Source organism: Apodemus sylvaticus, chromosome 4 (genome assembly GCF_947179515.1).
Source record: "Apodemus sylvaticus chromosome 4, mApoSyl1.1, whole genome shotgun sequence".
In the NCBI taxonomy this organism is placed as follows: Eukaryota; Metazoa; Chordata; class Mammalia; order Rodentia; family Muridae; genus Apodemus; species Apodemus sylvaticus.
Genome location: NC_067475.1, coordinates 32,777,826 through 32,796,785, shown reverse-complemented (window position 1 = coordinate 32,796,785; position 18,960 = coordinate 32,777,826). Strand labels below are relative to the sequence as shown.

The 18,960-nt window shown below is 43.2% G+C and overlaps 1 protein-coding gene across 1 annotated transcript; it reads right to left on the bottom strand.

Annotated features, from left to right (window-relative positions):
- Window positions 1-464: 464 nt before the first annotated feature.
- Lrit3 (leucine rich repeat, Ig-like and transmembrane domains 3) lies at window positions 465-15,958 on the bottom strand. The gene is made up of 4 exons (XM_052178501.1): window positions 15,843-15,958; window positions 12,426-12,898; window positions 3,461-3,766; window positions 465-1,636 (listed from the first exon to the last, which is right to left on the bottom strand). The coding sequence occupies exons 1-4, from the start codon at window positions 15,956-15,958 to the stop codon at window positions 465-467; spliced, it is 2,067 nt and encodes a 688-aa protein (XP_052034461.1).
- Between the last annotated feature and the right edge of the window lie 3,002 nt (window positions 15,959-18,960).

Below are 18,960 nucleotides of genomic sequence, written 5' to 3'. Positions count from 1 at the left end.
TCATTAGGATCTCATATTCTACACACCAGGCAATGGCGGCAAATGCCCACAGCAAACCTGAGAAAGCACTTTGAACATTTGGGGCCGTCAGCCTTGGCCGGTTCCACCGATGTTCTTTTGCTGTTCAAAATAGTCTCTCTTCTTAAATGCAGAGTTTACCTATTGTGATTATTTTCTAGTCAATTTATTTTAGGAACTGGATTTCCCTAAAATTATTACAAGTATCTTAAATTCCACTGGAAAATTATTTATACAGACGTCATCCATGTAATAAAAATCGGGACCATTTGTTGTTTTAGTTGAGATGTTTCTCAACTAAAAATTTTTAAATAAATCAAAAAACATATCCCATGTGTGGTTCTCACAGATCACATGGAAGTCTGTCCAAAAGCCACCCAAAAGAGGATCTACGGTAGCCTTAGCTCCTGCGTTTCTTTGTTTATGTTCATCTCGCCTGCAAAACCTCAGCCATAATACTCAGGTCTACAGCCATCGCTCTTAAGATTCATCTGAGAGTCCACACTTGACCTGGAGCATAGCAGCAACTTCTCCCCATCGTCTTTGTGCCTCCGTGTCCAGAGCTCCCCTAGACTCAGTGACCTGGGCGACAGCGTCTCAAATTGGATGTACGTCTCCTTTGACAAATCATCTTCCCAGAAAGGGTCTGATGTACATTGCAGTTTGCAGACTTTATATAATAAGAAACAAATTAGGGGTACGACTATCACACAGGCGGTACTGGTCACCACGATGAGCAGTGACCACTGGGAGTCACGCCCCTCTACTCTGTTGGTAGAAAAGGTGATACACAGATCCTCCCGGGGACCCACTCCTTTTGGACAGACACATGCCACGTACTGACTGCCGGGCTCCAGGCCATTTATGGTTGCCTGGTTCTTGCCATAGTCTGCATTCACTAGCAACAGATCCTTCTCACCGTACTTAGAATACAGCACAGTCACAGCGGACTCCTGTGTGCTGCTGCTGCTGCTGCTGCTGCTGCTGCTGCTGTTCCAAGTCAGAGTCACACTCCCGCCGGTTTCTCGGGCCACCCTGAGGTCTCTGATAGTGACATTTGTTTCCGTTGGCGCCGCCTGATCCAACAAGGCCAATTCTTCTTTCTTACTTGCACTGAGCGGAGGAAACTTCCTGCCGTTCTTCTCTATCTTCGCATTGCTTTTCCCACCGCGGTGGAGCAGGGGTATCTGGTGGCTAGTCCTGATGGTGCTTCCTGAGATGCTGGTTTTCACACTGGTGGTTGCAAAAGCAGCTGAGAAGATGGGAGGCGAGGAAGAGGGAGGAGGGGGCGACGTAGAGGTAGTGAGAGCAGCTGAGGGGCTGGGGTAGGGAGAAGGGGAAGAGAGTTCCGGTGATAACCAGGATTTAGATGGAGGTGTTGATCTTTCTAATCCCGGCTGGGGATGCTGCTGTTCAGGGTGCTCTCCGGGGCTTCTTTCTGAAGTATCTGGTGATAGGGTGGTCGTGACAACACCAACAACTGTCACAGTAACCACAGCTTCCGACGTCCCTGCCAGATTTTTGGCTTTACATCTGTAATCCCCAGAGTCCTTGTAGGAGATGCCGGTCAAGCTTAGGATGGACCATCGGACTCCTTCTCCTGGAGACTCCTGAATTACTAGAAGAAAACAAATGCACTTAGGAAGTCTAGGACCTGCCAAGTGCTGTAGAGTCTGTCTGTTTGAGAAATAAGTGTTTAAAAGTGTGTGTCGGGGGTGGGGGTGGGGGGTGGGGGGTGGAAATCAGGAGATCCGGGCCATAGTAAACTTTTGTCTCCTAAGCGGCATGCAGTTGTGTACAAGGTGACTGGTATGTGCAGACAGACCCATGCTTCTGTTTGTTGAACAAGAGGATGAGAAAAACTAATCTTAAAAGCTCCCTTTCGGGGCTGGTTAAGAGCACTGACTGCTCTTCCAGAGGTCATGAGTTCAATTCCCAGCGACCGCATGGTGGCTCACAACCATCTGTAATGGGATCTGATGCTCTCTCCTGCTGTGTCTGAAGACAGTGACAGTGTGCCTACATACCTGCATATATATGAAATAAATCTGGCCTGAGTGAGTGGAGCAGGGAAAAAAAAGTTCCCTTTCAGTTTTGATTGTGAATCTATAAAATGTTTATTTTATAGTTAAGACTTACTTAACTCTTTCTCAAAAAAAAATTTTTTTTTGCTGCAATTAAATGCATCTTTGGCCATACCTAGAGGGATCAAAATTCATTTTCTGGCAAAGAGGAGTTAGGACTTTCATGCTAAATCACTCATCCCATATTAAACTCAGATAAATTAGAAAATTATAAGCACCCTTGTTTACAGAGTAACATATAAATTATGCAGAAAATTGCTGTATTTCTTTACTGAACATTAAAAATTGTTTTTTATCTGAAATCAAGACAGAAGGTTCCTAAAGAATAGTATTACAGAAAGCAGGGTGCCAGCAGCCCAGGCGTGAACTTAATCTTCGGGAGTTTAAACTGTGGATCGCCTGCCAGCAATCTATAGGAATATAAGGCATTAACTTCTTTATCCTATCAAATGTAATTTTGTTTTGTTTTGTTTTTTTTTTTTTTTTTGGATTTGGTTTTTTGAAGACAGGGTTTCTCTGTATAGCCCTAGCTGTCCTGAAACTCACTCTGTAGACCAGGCTGGCCTCGAACTCAGAAATCCTCCTGCCTCTGCCTCCCAGAGTGCTGGGATTACAGGCGTGTACCACCACCACCCGGCTCAAATGTAATTTTTAAACCTCAATTTTGATTTTATTTTGAAGAGTCCCTAAACTATATCCTTCTAGTTATTAGGATATCTTTGCTTAAGTGGGCCAACGCCTGGGCTTGATCTTTCCAGGCTTTAAAAAAATCTAGATAATTAATATTTCTAAAAGTATTTCTGCCCCATTGTAAACTCTCTGTGTAGTTTAGTATTTAAATAGTTGTTCAAAATTGTATGAAAGACTTTGAACATATTTCTTAGGTTTTACACTTTAAAATGACTGTATCCAAGATAACAGAACAAGACAAAAGTCTTAGCGGCAATCATGTATTTACTTCACATGAAATTTTTACCTGAGGAAAGAAAATGATTTGATTATCTAATCATTTTCTAGGTATTTATATAAAGTGAGAAATATTAATCAATAAAATGCACTGTTGAAATCCTTTGTGCCCCTAGAACTAGGAATATAATACAAAAAGTCCTGGGTTTTGTTCCAAGCATTGAAACAAAAGTTCACTTGAATTGGTAACTAAAGGTGGAACTTTGTGCGAGAATACTTGCCTAGCATGAATAGGAAGGCCCTGGGCTCCATTACCACCACTGAAAACAAAAACATGACTATAACCCACGTCCTTGCATCCAATGATCTGGGTGTCATAGGAATTAACTAGCCATTTAAATTTGCAGGCCAGATCTTTGTAAACATATTTCATGTCTGAATACTGACTATACCTGTATAGTTAACTGGCGAGCTGTCTGATCTGGTCCATATCAGCTGTGGGGTAGGGTAACCCTTGGCATCACATCTCAGCAGAACATTACTGCCCAGAGCAGATGTGATTTTGGTAGCCGACATCATCACCGATGGCTTCAGACACTTTTCCAGCTCCACCCGCTGAAACAAGATTCCTTGGAAGCTCTCGGGCTCGCTGCAGACCATCAGAGGATCGAGAAGTACAACGGTGTGGTCGGCGACTTTCGACAACTCAATCACTTTGGAAATGTGACAGTCACAGAACCAAGGGTTGTCCTGTAGACCTAAGCACAGGAAGAAAAATGGACAGTAAGGATCATCCTGAGAAGTAAACTTGCAGTACAGCTTGTCTTGTGACAAAAGGTTGCCACAGTATCTCTCTCATAAATGAAGTTCTGGGAGGGAGAAATACAATCACCGGCATGCCAAAAGTCAGCGATCTCAATGGGTGAATCCCTTCTAGTTGCCAATACTTGAACCTAGTACTTCCTCCACTCTATATACTTGTTGCGGGCTTGGGTTATTGCTTATATTATGTTAAATGGGTTCCCAAATTACACAGGAATTCACACATCTACATGTGAGACACTGAGGGTCCCTGACCCCAGCTGGTGACCAGTGGCTGGGCAAGGAGACAGAGGCGGGACTTTAGATTTCCTGGACAAGGGAACCATGGGAAGAAGAGGATTCAGAATCCCTATGCCAGGAAGGGATCAGATAGAGCCTTGAGAGCTGCACAAGACAGAGACTCAGCCATGTAAGAGCGTGGGGTGGGGGGCAAGGGGGCACAGCCCCAGGGGCCTCTCCCTGGCCTGGGTCTGGTAGCAAAGATGGAACATAGATTTTAGTAAGTAATGATTCAGGAGTATTGGAGGGGAAGTGTTAGCTCTGTGGAAGTTTGAGAGTGGCCCAACCATTGAGCTGTTTAAAGGAATATTAAAATAGAAGGCTGAGCACATGTGCACTCGTGCATGTGTATGTGTGTGTGCACATGCATGTGTGTGTGTGTGGGGGTCTTTCATTGGAGAATCCAGAGCATTTTGGTGGGTGGCAAGGAATGCTCACTGTTGCCAGTGGGGCGATTTAAGTAGAGCTAATATTCTCATTTAATTTCAACAATCCTGTGAGGAAGGCGGTATTGTTATTATTATTTCCATTTTAGAAGTGAAGAGGCTGAAGCACAGAGGGGTTAGAACCTTGGCCAACATCACATAGTTAGTCAATGTGTATATATGTATACATATATATGTAAACATATGTATATATACTCACACATATGCATACATATATACACACATATACATCATATACATATACACATACATACTCATATTCATATTCATAATCATATATACATGACCCCTCTCTCCTGGTCATTGAACCCAGGTACCACAGACCGCCATGACTACGGGATAGAGACACACAGTCCTGCAGTACTCAGATACCTTCCAGCCCATCACAGGATGAGGACAGCTGCCTAGCACAGCCTGGTAGGTGTCATGGGTTTGTGTAACTGGAAGACAAATTAGAATAAAATGAGGCTTGTGGAAACACCAGCAATAGCAGGAGATAAGTCCAAAAAGCGACTTTGCGTGGAGGTCACGTGTGGTAGCCACCAAGGCGATGTGCCTGAGTCTCAGCACAGAAGGACCTGCAGCAGCAGGGGACACATGGGCTGAAGGTTCCCCTCTGTGAGTACCTTCAGTATCTACCTCAGCTTCGGGGATTGTGAGCTGACTTCATTTGACCCTAAGGATCTTGTCACTGAGAGCTGAAAGGAAGTGATTTACAGTTCCCAGAGAGGAAAAGACAGATCCTCGCGGAGTGGTAGAAAGGTTAGTGGCATTGCTGACTGCGGTGAGTGTGAAGGCTCGAACGTGTGCTTATGTAGCAAAGACTCTCTGCTCAAGGTTATACTGCACCTAACACCAAAGCTGACGAAGGCTGCACTGAAGAACCATCCAGGGTAAAAGAACCAAAGATGTTGGGCTCATTCCCAGTCTCATCAAAATTACCAGACTAAGAAAGGCATTTAGAGCAAAACAACCCACGGCAAGACTCGGAACGTCTTGGAGGGACCCAAGGTGGTTCTCTCTAGAGATGCTGTCCTCTAACCAACAGCTTCCCCAAAAGCTTTAGACAAGGGCTGGCCCTGGAGGTTTGTGGTTACAGCTTTTGCTGATGGTCTGGGATCGAAGCTGAGAAGAAAATGGAGAACTGTGATTTAAAGAATTCTAACAGTGCTGGACGCAGAACTGCCTGTTTGAAGGGCATATATTTTCTCTTCTGCAGGTCCCGGGGGCTCATTTTCCTGCCAGGACTGGTTACTTTTTAATCTCTTATTTGAGAAGTTTGTTTTTCTCCTATGAGTAACCTTGAATCCTTTCCTCTGACATTAAATCCTGTGAATCTATGACTGGTTCTCTAACTAATGCTAATTTGTACTCTTTTCCTCTGCATATTGGCTCCTCCACCTGGTTATATATCATAAGCAGAATTCTTGGTTTACTCTTTTTTGTTTTTCTTTCTTATATTTAATAAATACATTTGTGTATGAAACCTAATATCTAGGCTGAAATTCCAGTTCTAGAAAGCTCTACAACATTAGATAGATGCAACAACCTCTCTCAGAATGTAAATATAAGGTTGGCCACTCTTCCATTTACATAAATGTTAATTTATTCATCCATGTAAAGTACCTGACAAAGAATGATTTGTGATATGAAATATCTGTAAACTTTAACCATCCTTCCTAAACATAATAAACCCCTTGTTGATATAGTCAAAGTTTTGAATTATGAATAAGCAATAAATAACACAGAAATGTCATTGGTATACACAGATTCTCTCTTCTTTAATCCATACTTTCGTGCCATTGGCAGAGGTTAAACTGTAACAGCAAATAAATACAATCGAGTTTCAACCTCACTTCATTCCTAGATGGTTAGGAAGTCAATCACTGCTGTAAATATTAGCTGGTTGGACATACTAAGGGCAGGTTTAACTATGGAAAATGAATGGAGATAGGGAGGAAATGGCATCTTCACCAGCCCTACTATGTGTGGGTTCTAAACAGGGCTGGGAAGCTCAGAAGGGTGGAGCAGCCTTCTGAGCTGCTACTTCCTCGTCTGTAAGAGGAGAAAACTGAGAAATCTCCAGAGCTCTCTCTCTTTCCAGAAATAACATTTTGTCAGTCTATAAAATAACAATAATAATCACAGATTGTAGGAAATTTAAGGTTAATCAGCAAATTAATCGCTACAATCAATTACCACCAGTCCGATATAGAATGGTATGGTTGAATGCCTGAGCTGTAACATTTTTTATCTATCAGTTGAGGTATGAAAAGTGTCTATCCATAAAAATGCCTTGAGTCAGGTGTGGCAGTATACACTTTCAATTCCAGAACTCAGCCTGGTCTATATAGCAAGTTCGATGCCAGCCAGGGCTAAACAGTGAGACCCTGTCTCTAATTAATGAATTAGTTTTAATAAATATTGGTTAAGTGATTCACTAGATTTAAAGTAAAAGCAGCAGGCCTCTCAGGACAGAGCATGGCAATCATGGGGTAATATACTCCAAATTCTAAGAGCAGATGTCCCCCCAACCTAGTCATGGTACCCAGCAAAGCTGTCACATAAGACTGATGAATGAATAGACCCTCCAAGTTAAACACAAACACAGTTTACAACCACAGCAATACTGCAGAAGGCATCTGAATGAATCCTAACCATATAATAGGAGAAAAGAAATCCATGCACATGAGAGACAGGAAAGAATACACTTAGCTAGAAGAAAGGAGATTTAGAAAAAAATTAAATATTATGATTTGGTAAACCAGAAAAACCTAAAGCAGTGGTCCTCAACATGTGGCCCATGACCCCTTTGACAAACTCTATCTCCAAACACATTTACAGTTATTACTTAGAAGCAAAAATAATTTTATCGTTGGGGGTCATCACAACATGAAGAACTGTATTAAAGGCTGAGAACTGTAGGAAGGCTGAGAAGCACTGTTCTAAATTATCCTTCTGCATTAGCAGTACAAATATCATCTGAGAACAGATCTGACAACTTTCATATAAGACCTGAAATGATGAAGCTACAAAAGGAAATGTCAAGATGCAGGCATGTCAAGATTCCAACCCTTCAAAACATAATAGCAAGAACTGGCAAACGGATTGCATCAAATTAGACTGCACAGCCCAGGAAGCAATTACCAACAGTCAACCAACTAACAGAATGAGAGAAAATCTTCCCCAACCACTTACCCAAGATGGAACTAAAAACCAGAACTCATGAAGAACTCAAAGAATTAAACAATACAAGCACAGATAATCTGACAAATGAACCAGCAAATGATGTGAACAGACACTTTTCAAAGAAGTGTAAATGGTCAATAAACATACAAAAACATGTAATGCCTTTAGTCGTCACAGAAATGCAGATTGAAATTGATATTTCATCTCACTGCCATTAGAATGACTAACATTAAGAAACCAAAGAACTGCCAGGTAGTTATTCTGCACGCCTTTAATCCCTGCACTTGGGCAGCAGAGGCAGGCGGATTTCTGAGTTTGAGGCCAGCCTGCTCTACAGAGTGAGAGTAGACAGTTAGGGCTATACAGAGAAACCCTGTGTCAAAACAAAAAACAAAACAAAACAAAACAAAACAACAACAACAACAACAACAAAAGAAACCAAAGAACTTAAGATGCAGCCCTAGCGATGGAAAAGCCTTGCCTAGCTGCCCACCATGCTTGCCACTCCAAGTTCAACTCCCAGTATGAGGAATGATGGAAGGGAAGACGTGAGGGAGAAGGGGAGGGGAAATGTGGTGGTTTGAATAGAAACAGTCCCCATAGACTCATGTGTTTGAATGCCTGACCTATAGGAAGTGGCACTATTAGGAGGTGTGGCCTTATTGGAGTGGGTGTGGCCATGTTGGAGGTGGACTTTGAAGTGTCCTCTGTTCAAGCTAGCCCAACAGATCAAAGTCACCATTTTCTATAACAGTTAATGTGTGCCCAATACTTTCCTTTGAAAATTCCTTGATTGGTAATGCTGGATGTTTTGGGGTTTTTTTCACTAACACTTTCCCATGTGGCAAATACTGCCTTTGTCAAGTATTATAAAAACACCAACATTTTGCCCCAATTCAAGATGAGTTTGCCCAGGGTTTTACTGATTTTCGCACTGAGAACCAAGCCGTGAGAAACCTCAGCCCTGACAAGCCAGCCTGCCGCGGTTGCATGGATCTTTGACCAGAGTAGGACTGAAAATCACAGCCGTGGGGGAAATAATTATCTTAGTTATACTGGAAGTGACTGGAAGAGCACCTGACTTTTGCTCTGGGAGGAGTCTTATCTCTAACATCCAAAGACTTTTCTTTAACAAAAATCTTCACCGAAATAGTGCAGAATAAACGGGCGCATCGCTCCTCAGCTGTGCTCGAAGGCATTCGGAAAGTGGGACACAAGAAACTACTGGATATGAACACTAAACCGCCCTGGGTTCTCACAACACCATGAAGCAGGTAACAGCGGAGTGATCCTTCTTCTAAAGCAAGGAAGTCTAAGGTAACACAACAGGGCCGGCAGGATTTGAACTCAAGTGTCCGGATCTTAAAGTGATTGGCAGGCTACCTGTGACTCACACCAAGCTCAGCCTTTTGCCACCTTGGGAAGATGGTGATTGGTTTTTTTGTTTTGTTTTTTTTTTTTGTTTTGTTTTTCTGATTCCACACCAGAGGAAGCTAAAGCACAAAGAGATTACCTCTTTGATTTCTTAAGTCTCTTAGAGTCCTGACTAACCCCGCATTTCTTTAGCCTCCTAATCTAATAAGCCTTCTAGCACATTTCATCTCTTGTCACCTAAAAACATCCCCACCATTGGGCAGTGGCTCTAAGGGTAAAGTAAAACTACGAGTAAACTGTAAGTAAAACTGCGAGAGCGAGAGTGACGGCAGCTGTCTGGAGTACAAACATCTTCACAGGGAAGCACTCAAGAATTAGAACATTAACAGTTCCACTCAAACTTTAAAGCGATCATTAAAATGTGTCAGCTATGAAAGAAATTAAAAATCAACCCTACCAGTTACATATAAAAGTTATATAAACCAAGAGGAAAGTTTTTTTTTAATCCCCCAAAACATAAAACCCATTTGTTTCAATCTTGAAATATCTACGGTCAAAGGTGCAGATTTTAAGTTACATGAGAACTGACGGAGTCCATTCGTTCACTTGGTGTTTTTCCTCTAGGGGACAAAGGGACAAGAAGTCACTAAGGTTAAACTATTACTCGAATTCTTTGAAGGGGATACACAAGTCTCCGTCAGAGTAATTCGCATTAATTACTGTTCGTGGATGGGGCCACTGGGTGCTGCTTTATCCCTTCTCAGAGACAAACTCTGTATTGCTCATGCATCAGAATAGTTGAAGTAGACTGGCTATTTCTGTGTGCATTCGGAAAGTCAGAAACAGATCCCTGTACAAAGCCTATTATGCAAACCGTAACCCTGCAAAGCAAGGGTGAGACCTCGTTTAGCTTTGTGGAGACTGTGGTGTGCGATGGGAAAGGTGAGCCTCTTGGACAAATGATGTCCTGCTTTGCCCTTGTGCAGACAGACTCTTCTGAGGTGAGTCACAGTCCTAAGCAGGGAAGACAAGGACATAGTGCTAAAATCTCAATGTAAAGACTCCGTCTATAGAGACGGAGTCTCTCTGTAATCTTGTGGTGCGGAGATATTTATTAAATGGTTCCCAGGAAGCTCTAAGAGTAAACTAATAATAAGTCACATGCCATCAAATTTTAAATATTTCTTACCAAATACTAAATAGAAATGAATGGGTCGGCCAGAATTAAAGTATTTGTAATTTACATAATTGATTAAAGAGCTATCGAGTAGAAAAGACCAATGGAAAATGACCCTTAAGAACAGGCAAAAGACGCGGACAGATAGTTCCGTGGAGGATTACGTACAAATGGCTGGGGAAAGAAACGGCAACCTGGTGACAACATTAGTCACTAAGGCAAAGCAAAATGACTCAGCTACTTGATTCCCTGGAAGAGCCAAAACAAAGGGTCGACATCATGAAGTATTCAGGAGGACACACAGGGCCAGGGCAAGGCATAGTGCTACGTACCTGCTTTGGAAAATGAACAGTTTCTTTAAAACTTACACACTCAGCCATTCTTTGACATAGCAATGTTGACCTTAGGAACTTATGCAATAGAAATAAAAATATACACCACATAAAGCCATTTTGTGAGAGTACTTAAATTCGTATGAGAATATTTAAGTTTATAAGAGCCCCAAAACTGGAAAGAGTGAAGGTGCCCAATTGGAGAACGGCTCAACAGCTGGCTCATACAGTTTAGTTCTTCAATAAAGCACCACTGATGGGTGACAGGGATGGGTCAGCTTTAAAACATGCTTGCTGAGTGACAGAAGCCAGGCACCAGCCTGTGTCACAGGACACACCATTCCTGTAGCATGCTGGATCAGGGGATGTAAATCCACGTAGTGGCTCCTCAATATGACAGCGTCTCTGGCATGAGAGATCAAAATCACAGCCATTTTAAGTGATGGAATATTCTTCATCTTGATGAAGGTATCATTTTCAAGGGCATGCTTTTGTAAGAATTTACCAAATCATATGCTTCAGATCTTGCATTTCACAATGTACAAAGTATGTGTCAGTCTCTCAATTAAAAAATACTTATAAAAGACAAATAATGTCTTTGGAGATGAATGACAAATTTGAGACTTGATTCTGCCTCCTTCCTGGCTATAAAAGAACAGGTGATAATTATAGATCCACGCCCCAGGCTGTTGTGACCTGGCAAGAAGTCAGGGTATATCCATAGATACTGGGAAATGGTTGTTGAACTAAATTAATGCCTTTGGAGAATTCTGTGAAAACACTTGGGCAGGCACTTCGGGAAAATTCCACTAACTATGTTTACAACTGAGTAAATTTGAGTGTCAATAAAAAACAAAACAAAACAGTGAATAAACATTTGGTATCCTCTCCAACTATTAGGTTTTCCCTCTGAGGTTAAACAGTAGATGTCCTTACATATGTGCCTGTGTAAAGATCTGGAAATCTCCCTGCATTGTCATTTTAAACATGAATTCCATGACTCTAGTTTGGGGATTTATCTATACATTAAAATATTGTAAGTTGGTGTTTTTACTCGTCTAGATCAGAGAGAGAGAGAGAGAGAAACTCAAAATTTGTCCCTACTTCTCTTTTAATCAAAGACACGATCTGAAAAGGTCATCCAAGAGGGCATACATTCCACACCACACCACAGAGGAATGGGATAGGGCATGGCTCTTGAGCCCATGGGGCCAGATGGCTACCCCAGCTGCCCCACTGTGAGGTGAGCACATCATGGCGAGTGGCGTGACTGTGCCTTCTGTCTTTATCTGTAAATATTATAAAATGGTCCTTTCCACAAGTATGACCCAAGACCGGAAAAACAGGCGTATGTGGAATCTCCAACTTTTTTTTTTTTCCAAGACAGGGTGTCTCTGGCTGTCCTAGAACCTCCTCTGTAGAGATTTAATAGAAACCTGGTACCCTGTCCACTCCTGAAGGACTGAGTAAGAGGCTGAAAACGGAACAGAGCAGGGAGTAGCTGTGTGAACACTGGTGGGATCATATGAGTGAAGTGGGCTGGTAAACTCTCTCACAGTGAGAGCAGCTTTCTCCTCACGCTTTCTACAGGCTCACACGCACATCCGTGCGCTCCCATGCACAGCCATTACATATTACAGGAAACACAGCTAAGTAGGTATAGATTAACTGAATTCAGGGAGTGGGGATATATGCTTATATACTTAGCAGGTACAAGAGCCTGGGTTGGATTCTCACACACACACAAACACACACACACACACACTTAAAACTATGCATAACAAGCTTTCAAACTTACCAAGAACAATTCTTCTCAGGGGAATGTCCGGGCTTCTAGAAGGTGTCACCGCTACATGAGACCAGCTGTCCAGGAAATCTGGTGGCAGCGTGGTCAGTCTGTTGCTTGACAAATCCAAGCAGGTAAGGTTCCTCAGATATCTGACCGCCTCGTGTGGCACGCTGGTTATTCTGTTATTGTGCAAGTCCAGCGTCTTCAGGTGGGGCATGTCTAGCAGAGACACCCAAGGGAAAGCGGTCAGAGAATTCCCATCCAAACGCAGCTCATGCAGCTGCTTCAGGTTATAAAAGCTACGGGTGTCCAGGATGGCCACGGAGCTGTAGGCCAGCCACAGGTACTGCAGCTCCACCAGGTAGTAGAAGGCCTCGGCGGGAACCCTGCGGACTTCGGCCTTCTCGATGCGAAGCTTCACGGTGTCCACAGGGAAGTTTGTCGGGACTTCATTCATATCCAGGTCGTTACACAGCACTGACCTGTCATCACAAGAGCAAGACCTATTCTCTGTGACTCACTTTAAAACAAAGCCTTATATGAAACATGCATCTCTTTCATTTTCTACTGGCTTTAACACATGCGTTGAGTCTGGAAAACCTGTTTATCAATAATGTCAATATTATGTCATCACCGTCATTATTACCACCACCACCATCTCCTTTCTCACCGTTATCATAATATGGTAATCATTTGACTGAACCACACAAAATGGCCATTTTCAGAGTTAAAATTGATCAAATATGAGCAACTTCATGGTATTTAATGGGTATTTATAAAGGTTTTTCATGCTGGGCTTCAGAAACACTAGTCACATCCATTTCTTTATTAGTCATCAAAGAGGCAGACACTGGGTAACGGAATAAGGAAAGCTGAGCCTTCTCTGTGGCCAGGGACTGCAACTTCACCCGACGCACGCTCCCATTGCCACATTGTCATCTTATGATTGATTTAAATGGAAATAAAATTCTACGTCTTCCTGGCACATAAAGTTCTCCGTCAGCATTTGCTGCTGTTACCAACAATTGATTAAACATCTGGAACAATCTGTGCCCACCAATGGTAGGTGATGTCTCCCTGCCATCCAGCCTGTGGGATGCTACGGAACGACCTTTCCAACCCACTTCTCTCCAACACTAAAGTGAATCACTTTAAAAACTGACCCATGTTAAAAGAATCCACTCAAAACCATAAATTGGGGCGTGGGATGTACCTCCATTATAAAGCGTTTGCCTAGTTGCGATCCCTTGGTCAGCACAGCATAAACCAGGCATGGTGCACACCTGTAGGCATGTACGTCAGGAGACCGAGGCAGGAGGATCAACAGGAGGTCAAGGTATCCTGAGGCACAGGGAATTCCAAGCTATCCCAGACTACATGAGAGCCTATTGTTAAAATAAAATAATAAAATAAAATAAAATAAACTGATTCTTTTATAAGAGAACCATTTATGGAGGCAAGGACAGGTGTCAATGTATTTCTTTTTGCCGAAGGAATAGACCAGAAACCAAATATATTCCTTTTGACAGTCCTTGAACAAGTCATTCTCTGAACTTGTTTGATAGCATGAAAAAAATAGAGTTAGAAAAAGAACCTGTCCCGAGGGTGTGTTTAAATATGAGGCTTCTCAAATCTCAGATTCGTTCCAGTCTCAAAACCGCACCCATCTGAATCGATCAATGTGAATAAGCAATTTTGAAAAGAAAATAATGTCCAAATTATGATTCGTAACAATAAAATGACCATCTGGTAAACACCTCCCAGCAAGGCCGTGATTTTAACACAACTAGGCCATGATGTCCACAGGAGGAAAGCAGGGTGGGGCCACGGGGGTCCCTGCCTGTAGTACGTCCTTTCTGCTACTTTAGAAGACCCTGGGGAACCTCGGACTGTCTCTTCTATCACAGACCTCAGTGTCACTTCAAACCAGAAGGATGGCTACATCCATTTCTCGGGCAAGCATTTCCATGCGCTATCCCAGGGAGAAGCTGGAGCCGCACCTGGATTGGCCCAGTGACTGCATCAGGGGTGCTGAGACCCAGGGCGACTCAGTCACCTGTCCCTCCTGTGCAGTTTTGTTTCCTCGTGTACACATGACAGGTATTGAACTCTAGTCCTTTGAGAGGTCTAATCAGACATAATGTCCCACGGATTTTTTTGCCCCACCATAATGGGGCCGCCCTGGGGAAGTCATTCTGGTAATGTTTTTAAGAGGTTCCTTGGCCTGGTCACCGAGTGCTGTAAATCTTTGGGAGAGCAGGTGCTGACCTGTGCTGTTGTCATTGCATCTTACTTTTCGGGGAATGTCTCAAAAAGGGTCCCAGAGTTGGCTAAGTAATAACATTCACGAATAAAATTTAATTAATTAATTAATTAATTGTATCATTTGTAATTAATTGTATCATTATCAGCATCAATATCATCATCATCATCACCACCATCACCACCATCATCACCACCACTACCATTATCACCACCACCATCATCACCACTACCATCATAACCATCACCTCCATTACCATGTCACCACCACCACCACCACCACCTCCACCACCACCAGCATTATCATCATCTCATCATCTTCATCATTATTGCTATACTGGATATCAGATGTGTGCCCTTAGACCTGTCAGATGTGTGTTGTACCATGGAGCTATACCTCATTCCTAATTATTATTTGATTAAAGTTGCCTTATTCTTATATTAAACTTTGTTTCAGAGACTCGCTGTTTATTTCACAATAGCAAAGTCACAAGATACATTATTTATTTATTTATTTATTTTAGTAAATAGTCTCAAAAACCCAGAGTCTACCATATTAGGCTAATGAGAGTTCTGTTTTTTATTTGCCTACATGTAAAAGGACTCATGTGCATCATAAACAAATTATAATTTTTACTATGTTAAAGCAACAACCTCTATGAGGTTTTTGCTACAGCATCTGTGCCAGGTGGTATTTTCCAAACATCTTTACTTTCATAAATTGACCTCACCAACTTCACGCTTGTTCACCTACTACCGCGTCATTAGTAATCCTCAGGTGCAATATCAACAAGCCCGCAGCTCCCACCCAGCCTCATCTCTGCGCCTTCAGTAATGAGCCTGCCCTCCCACCCCACCCCCACACACGGTCTGCTTTCCAGAGAAGGGTATTGTGTGCACCTAGGCATCACAAACATTTTTGTAAGAACAGAAAGTGCTTTTGGATTTTCAGAGACCGGTGTGAGGCTTCTGAGAGGTAAACATTGCCCACGATAAAAATAACGAGGCAGTGTGTAACCAGCTCATAAAAACTGAACCAAGTCTCGAGGTAAAACTACCCCTCATTTCTAACAAATAATTTGCTCTCATAAAATTAGGCTGATCAGTCTGGGTCCTTTTTTTCCAGGACAATCAGAATACCTAGTAGCAAAGAGAGAGGCGTACCTTGATCCTGAGCTGTCATATCTGCCGTGATACTCACAGGAGCACTGAGAGGGGCAGGTACAGTTCACTCCTCCCAGGGAGCTAAACACAAGGCACAGGCAGGCAAAGAGCCACATAGCTCCAATGTGGCTCTAGGAGGAAAAGGTAAGGGCCAAAAGGAGAACATGCGGAGGCTGTCGCACCAGGGAATGCCTGAATGCCGGCTGCAGACATTAGCATCAGCGGCTTAGCCTAGCCGGATTAGCCTGAGATCTGAAGTTGCTTAACCTTCAAGTGTCTTCTTGCAGAGGATCAATCCACCCAGCCTTTTAATATGGCCTCGGCCAAGTAACAACACTTGCCAAGGGGAGTGAAAAATCAAACCACCAGAACAATTTCATTAGGTGCCCATGACTAGATTTTCAAGGAAACCCATATAGATACCTTTCCTATAGATGGAACTTAAAAACTTTCCTATAGCTTAAAAACATAACTGGAGTTACAAAGAACTCAGTGTCTTGGCCTATGCTGATTTTCAGTAGTTTATTTACACGGGCATTGTTTCTTTGGCTTTTTGCATCTTCACCAGCAAATGTGACTTTAATTCAGATGTACGTCAAATAGAGTTACCAGTGATGCCCCAGACTGCTCATCTCTCCAAAGCAAGAAAGCGAGACCTATGCCATCACCATAAGTCTCCTCAGCCCACCCCTGGTGTGTGAGAGCTACGGCTCCAGTGAGGACATGCCCTGTGTCTCTCCCAGATCACCTCAGTATGCACAAGATGTGCCCAAGATGGTTCCTTAAGTTTTTTTTTTTTTTTTACTATTATATGTAAGTACACCGTAGCTGTCTTTAGACACACCAGAAGAGGGCATCAGATCTCATTACAGATGGTTGTGAGCCACCATGTGGTTGCTGGGATTTGAACTCAGAACCTTCAGGAGAGCAGTCAGTGCTCTTAACCTAATGAAGGTAATTGGCTCTGTTCAAAGCTATGTTTAATTCTGAGTCTGGGGCATCAAAACCCTACATAATGATGAACTAAGGGCTGGGTTGCAGCTCAGTCAGAAGAGTGCCTGCCTGGTAAGGACAAAGCCTCCAGCACCACATAAAACTGAGTTTCGGGATGTGTGCCTGTAAGTTCAGCATTGAGATGTGGAGGCAGGAGGATCAGATGTTCTAAGTCATCCTCAGTCCATAACAAGTTGGATGCCAGTCTGATACATGGACACCAGCTACGGAGACTTCACAGAAGGCCAACTGCTGTGTCTTTTAGTAACACTGGGCAAAAATAATCTTTGAGACATTGTCTCACTCTGTAGACAAGGCTGGCTTTGAACTCATAGAGATCTGCCTATCCTTGCCAGGACTAAAAGCACATACTGCTATATATACCCAGCTGCAGAGAATACAATTTTAATTCAACTTAAGAAACTACCTCCACACATGCACAAACTGAATAATCTGTGAGGGTGATGGAAAGGCTTTATTTAATCTTCATAGAATGTGATTATGCCTATCATATTTAACTACGAAACCTTGAGAAAAGAGAACCAGTCCCGTAAAAATAAGATTATTACATGGTGTGTTATCAAACTCTAATAGATTTTATATCTAAGCAATGTAGTCTGGAAAACATTGCAGAATTTAAAAAACATCAATATTGCAGCTGTTCAGAGACGACATAATTCACTTGCTCACCAAATATTTACCGAGAACTTGCCAACCTCCGAACCAAGGACTGGAGGTACAAAGATAAGCGACACGCGGTTGCAGTACACAAGGAACTCAAATGATAGAGCAAGCAGGGCCAATGAGGAAACACAAGAGAACACCATGTTCAGCCTGTGGAATCAGGCAGAGCCGCCTTGGGTGGCACCCAAGCTCCCTCCCAAGCAAGCAGAGGGAAACAGGGTGTGTGTGTGTGTGTGTGAAACTTCAAGAGAGCCTCAGAAAAACACAAGCACTTTCTTGCTCAGGACTCACTGACTGAGGCTGAGGTGACAGAGGAAGGGCCTTTGATGGCCTGCTAGAGAGGCACACTCTGCCTCTGGGCAGCAAAACCAGAAAAGTTAAGCTGTGAGTGGCTCATCAGATCAACGGATTACATGGGATTTCCTGGTAGCTGTGTGGACAGAGGGTTTAGAGCCAGCAGGAGAGGAGCTAGAGGCTCTAGGTGGGCACTGGTGCCTACAGTCCCAGTGAGCAGCCATGAGGCCTAACCTCGGTGTGCTGACAGGAGTGTGGATAATACGGTTTTGGGAAACAGGGGAGGGAGAATCGATTGATTTGGTGTACGCATGATGAAGACTGGATTTAGGATCATTGCCAGTGCTGGGGATGCAGGGATGGGTGGAAGCTCTGTGAAGCTCTGAGCTATTGTGCACAGGAGAGAGAGAATAGGTTGCTCACCAAGTGACCAAACGGCCTGTGCATTGCCGGGTTCATGGATGCTCTGGCGGAGAGGAGCAGGACCTGACCAGCTGAGTTAGCAAAGCTGTATAGTGACAAGCCACCGAGCTAGCAGCTATGGGGAGCCAGATTATGAGCTTAGTCAGTCTTATCGTATAAATTAATATCGTATAATATCGCATGTCGTAAAATCGACATAGTGTTGAATATTAGTGCGCCACTGAAGGTAACTGGGGTGTAAAGAGGCATTCTGAGTGTGAGAACTGCAACCCTATGAGCTGGGGTTTTAGACTTAAAAGGGAACAGGGGGTGGTGAACACCAGAATTGACGTCATTCTGCTTCCTGTCGGGAGCTACCATGTGACCAGCCGCCTTTCCTGTCCTGCATGCTGAACTCAGTTCCCTCCAACCACAGAACTAAAATAAACCCATCCTCCCTTCAGTCGCTTTGGCCACCGCAGGCTCCTGAAAGTTTGGTCAGGAAGATTTGAAGGACTGGAAGTGTAGTTTTAAACAGTCGGCTATGGCGTTAATGTACGGTCATAGTGAGAATGCGCAGGGGATGGAAAGCTACACTAGGAGGTCATTATAGCAACGTACCATTGTCCACCGGAAGCGAATCGTCTCAATAAACTGGTAGGTAGGTCTTTAATATGCCGACAAAGGGGTTAAGGAGGCAGTTTACAAGAGGGGAGGCAACAGATGAAGATCTGATGAACACTGG

What these genes read in the sequence shown, in the direction of transcription:
- Lrit3 (XM_052178501.1), bottom strand. Translation starts at nt 15,958, where the DNA reads ATGTGGCTCTTTGCCTGCCTGTGCCTTGTGTTTAGCTCCCTGGGAGGA. An exon ending in CCTGAGAAGAATTGTTCTTG is followed by an intron (nt 3,767 to 12,425) that starts GTAAGTTTGAAA and finishes TCCTGTGCTTAG; the next exon opens with GTCTACAGGACAACCCTTGG. An exon ending in CTCGCCAGTTAACTATACAG is followed by an intron (nt 1,637 to 3,460) that starts GTATAGTCAGTA and finishes GTTTTCTTCTAG; the next exon opens with TAATTCAGGAGTCTCCAGGA.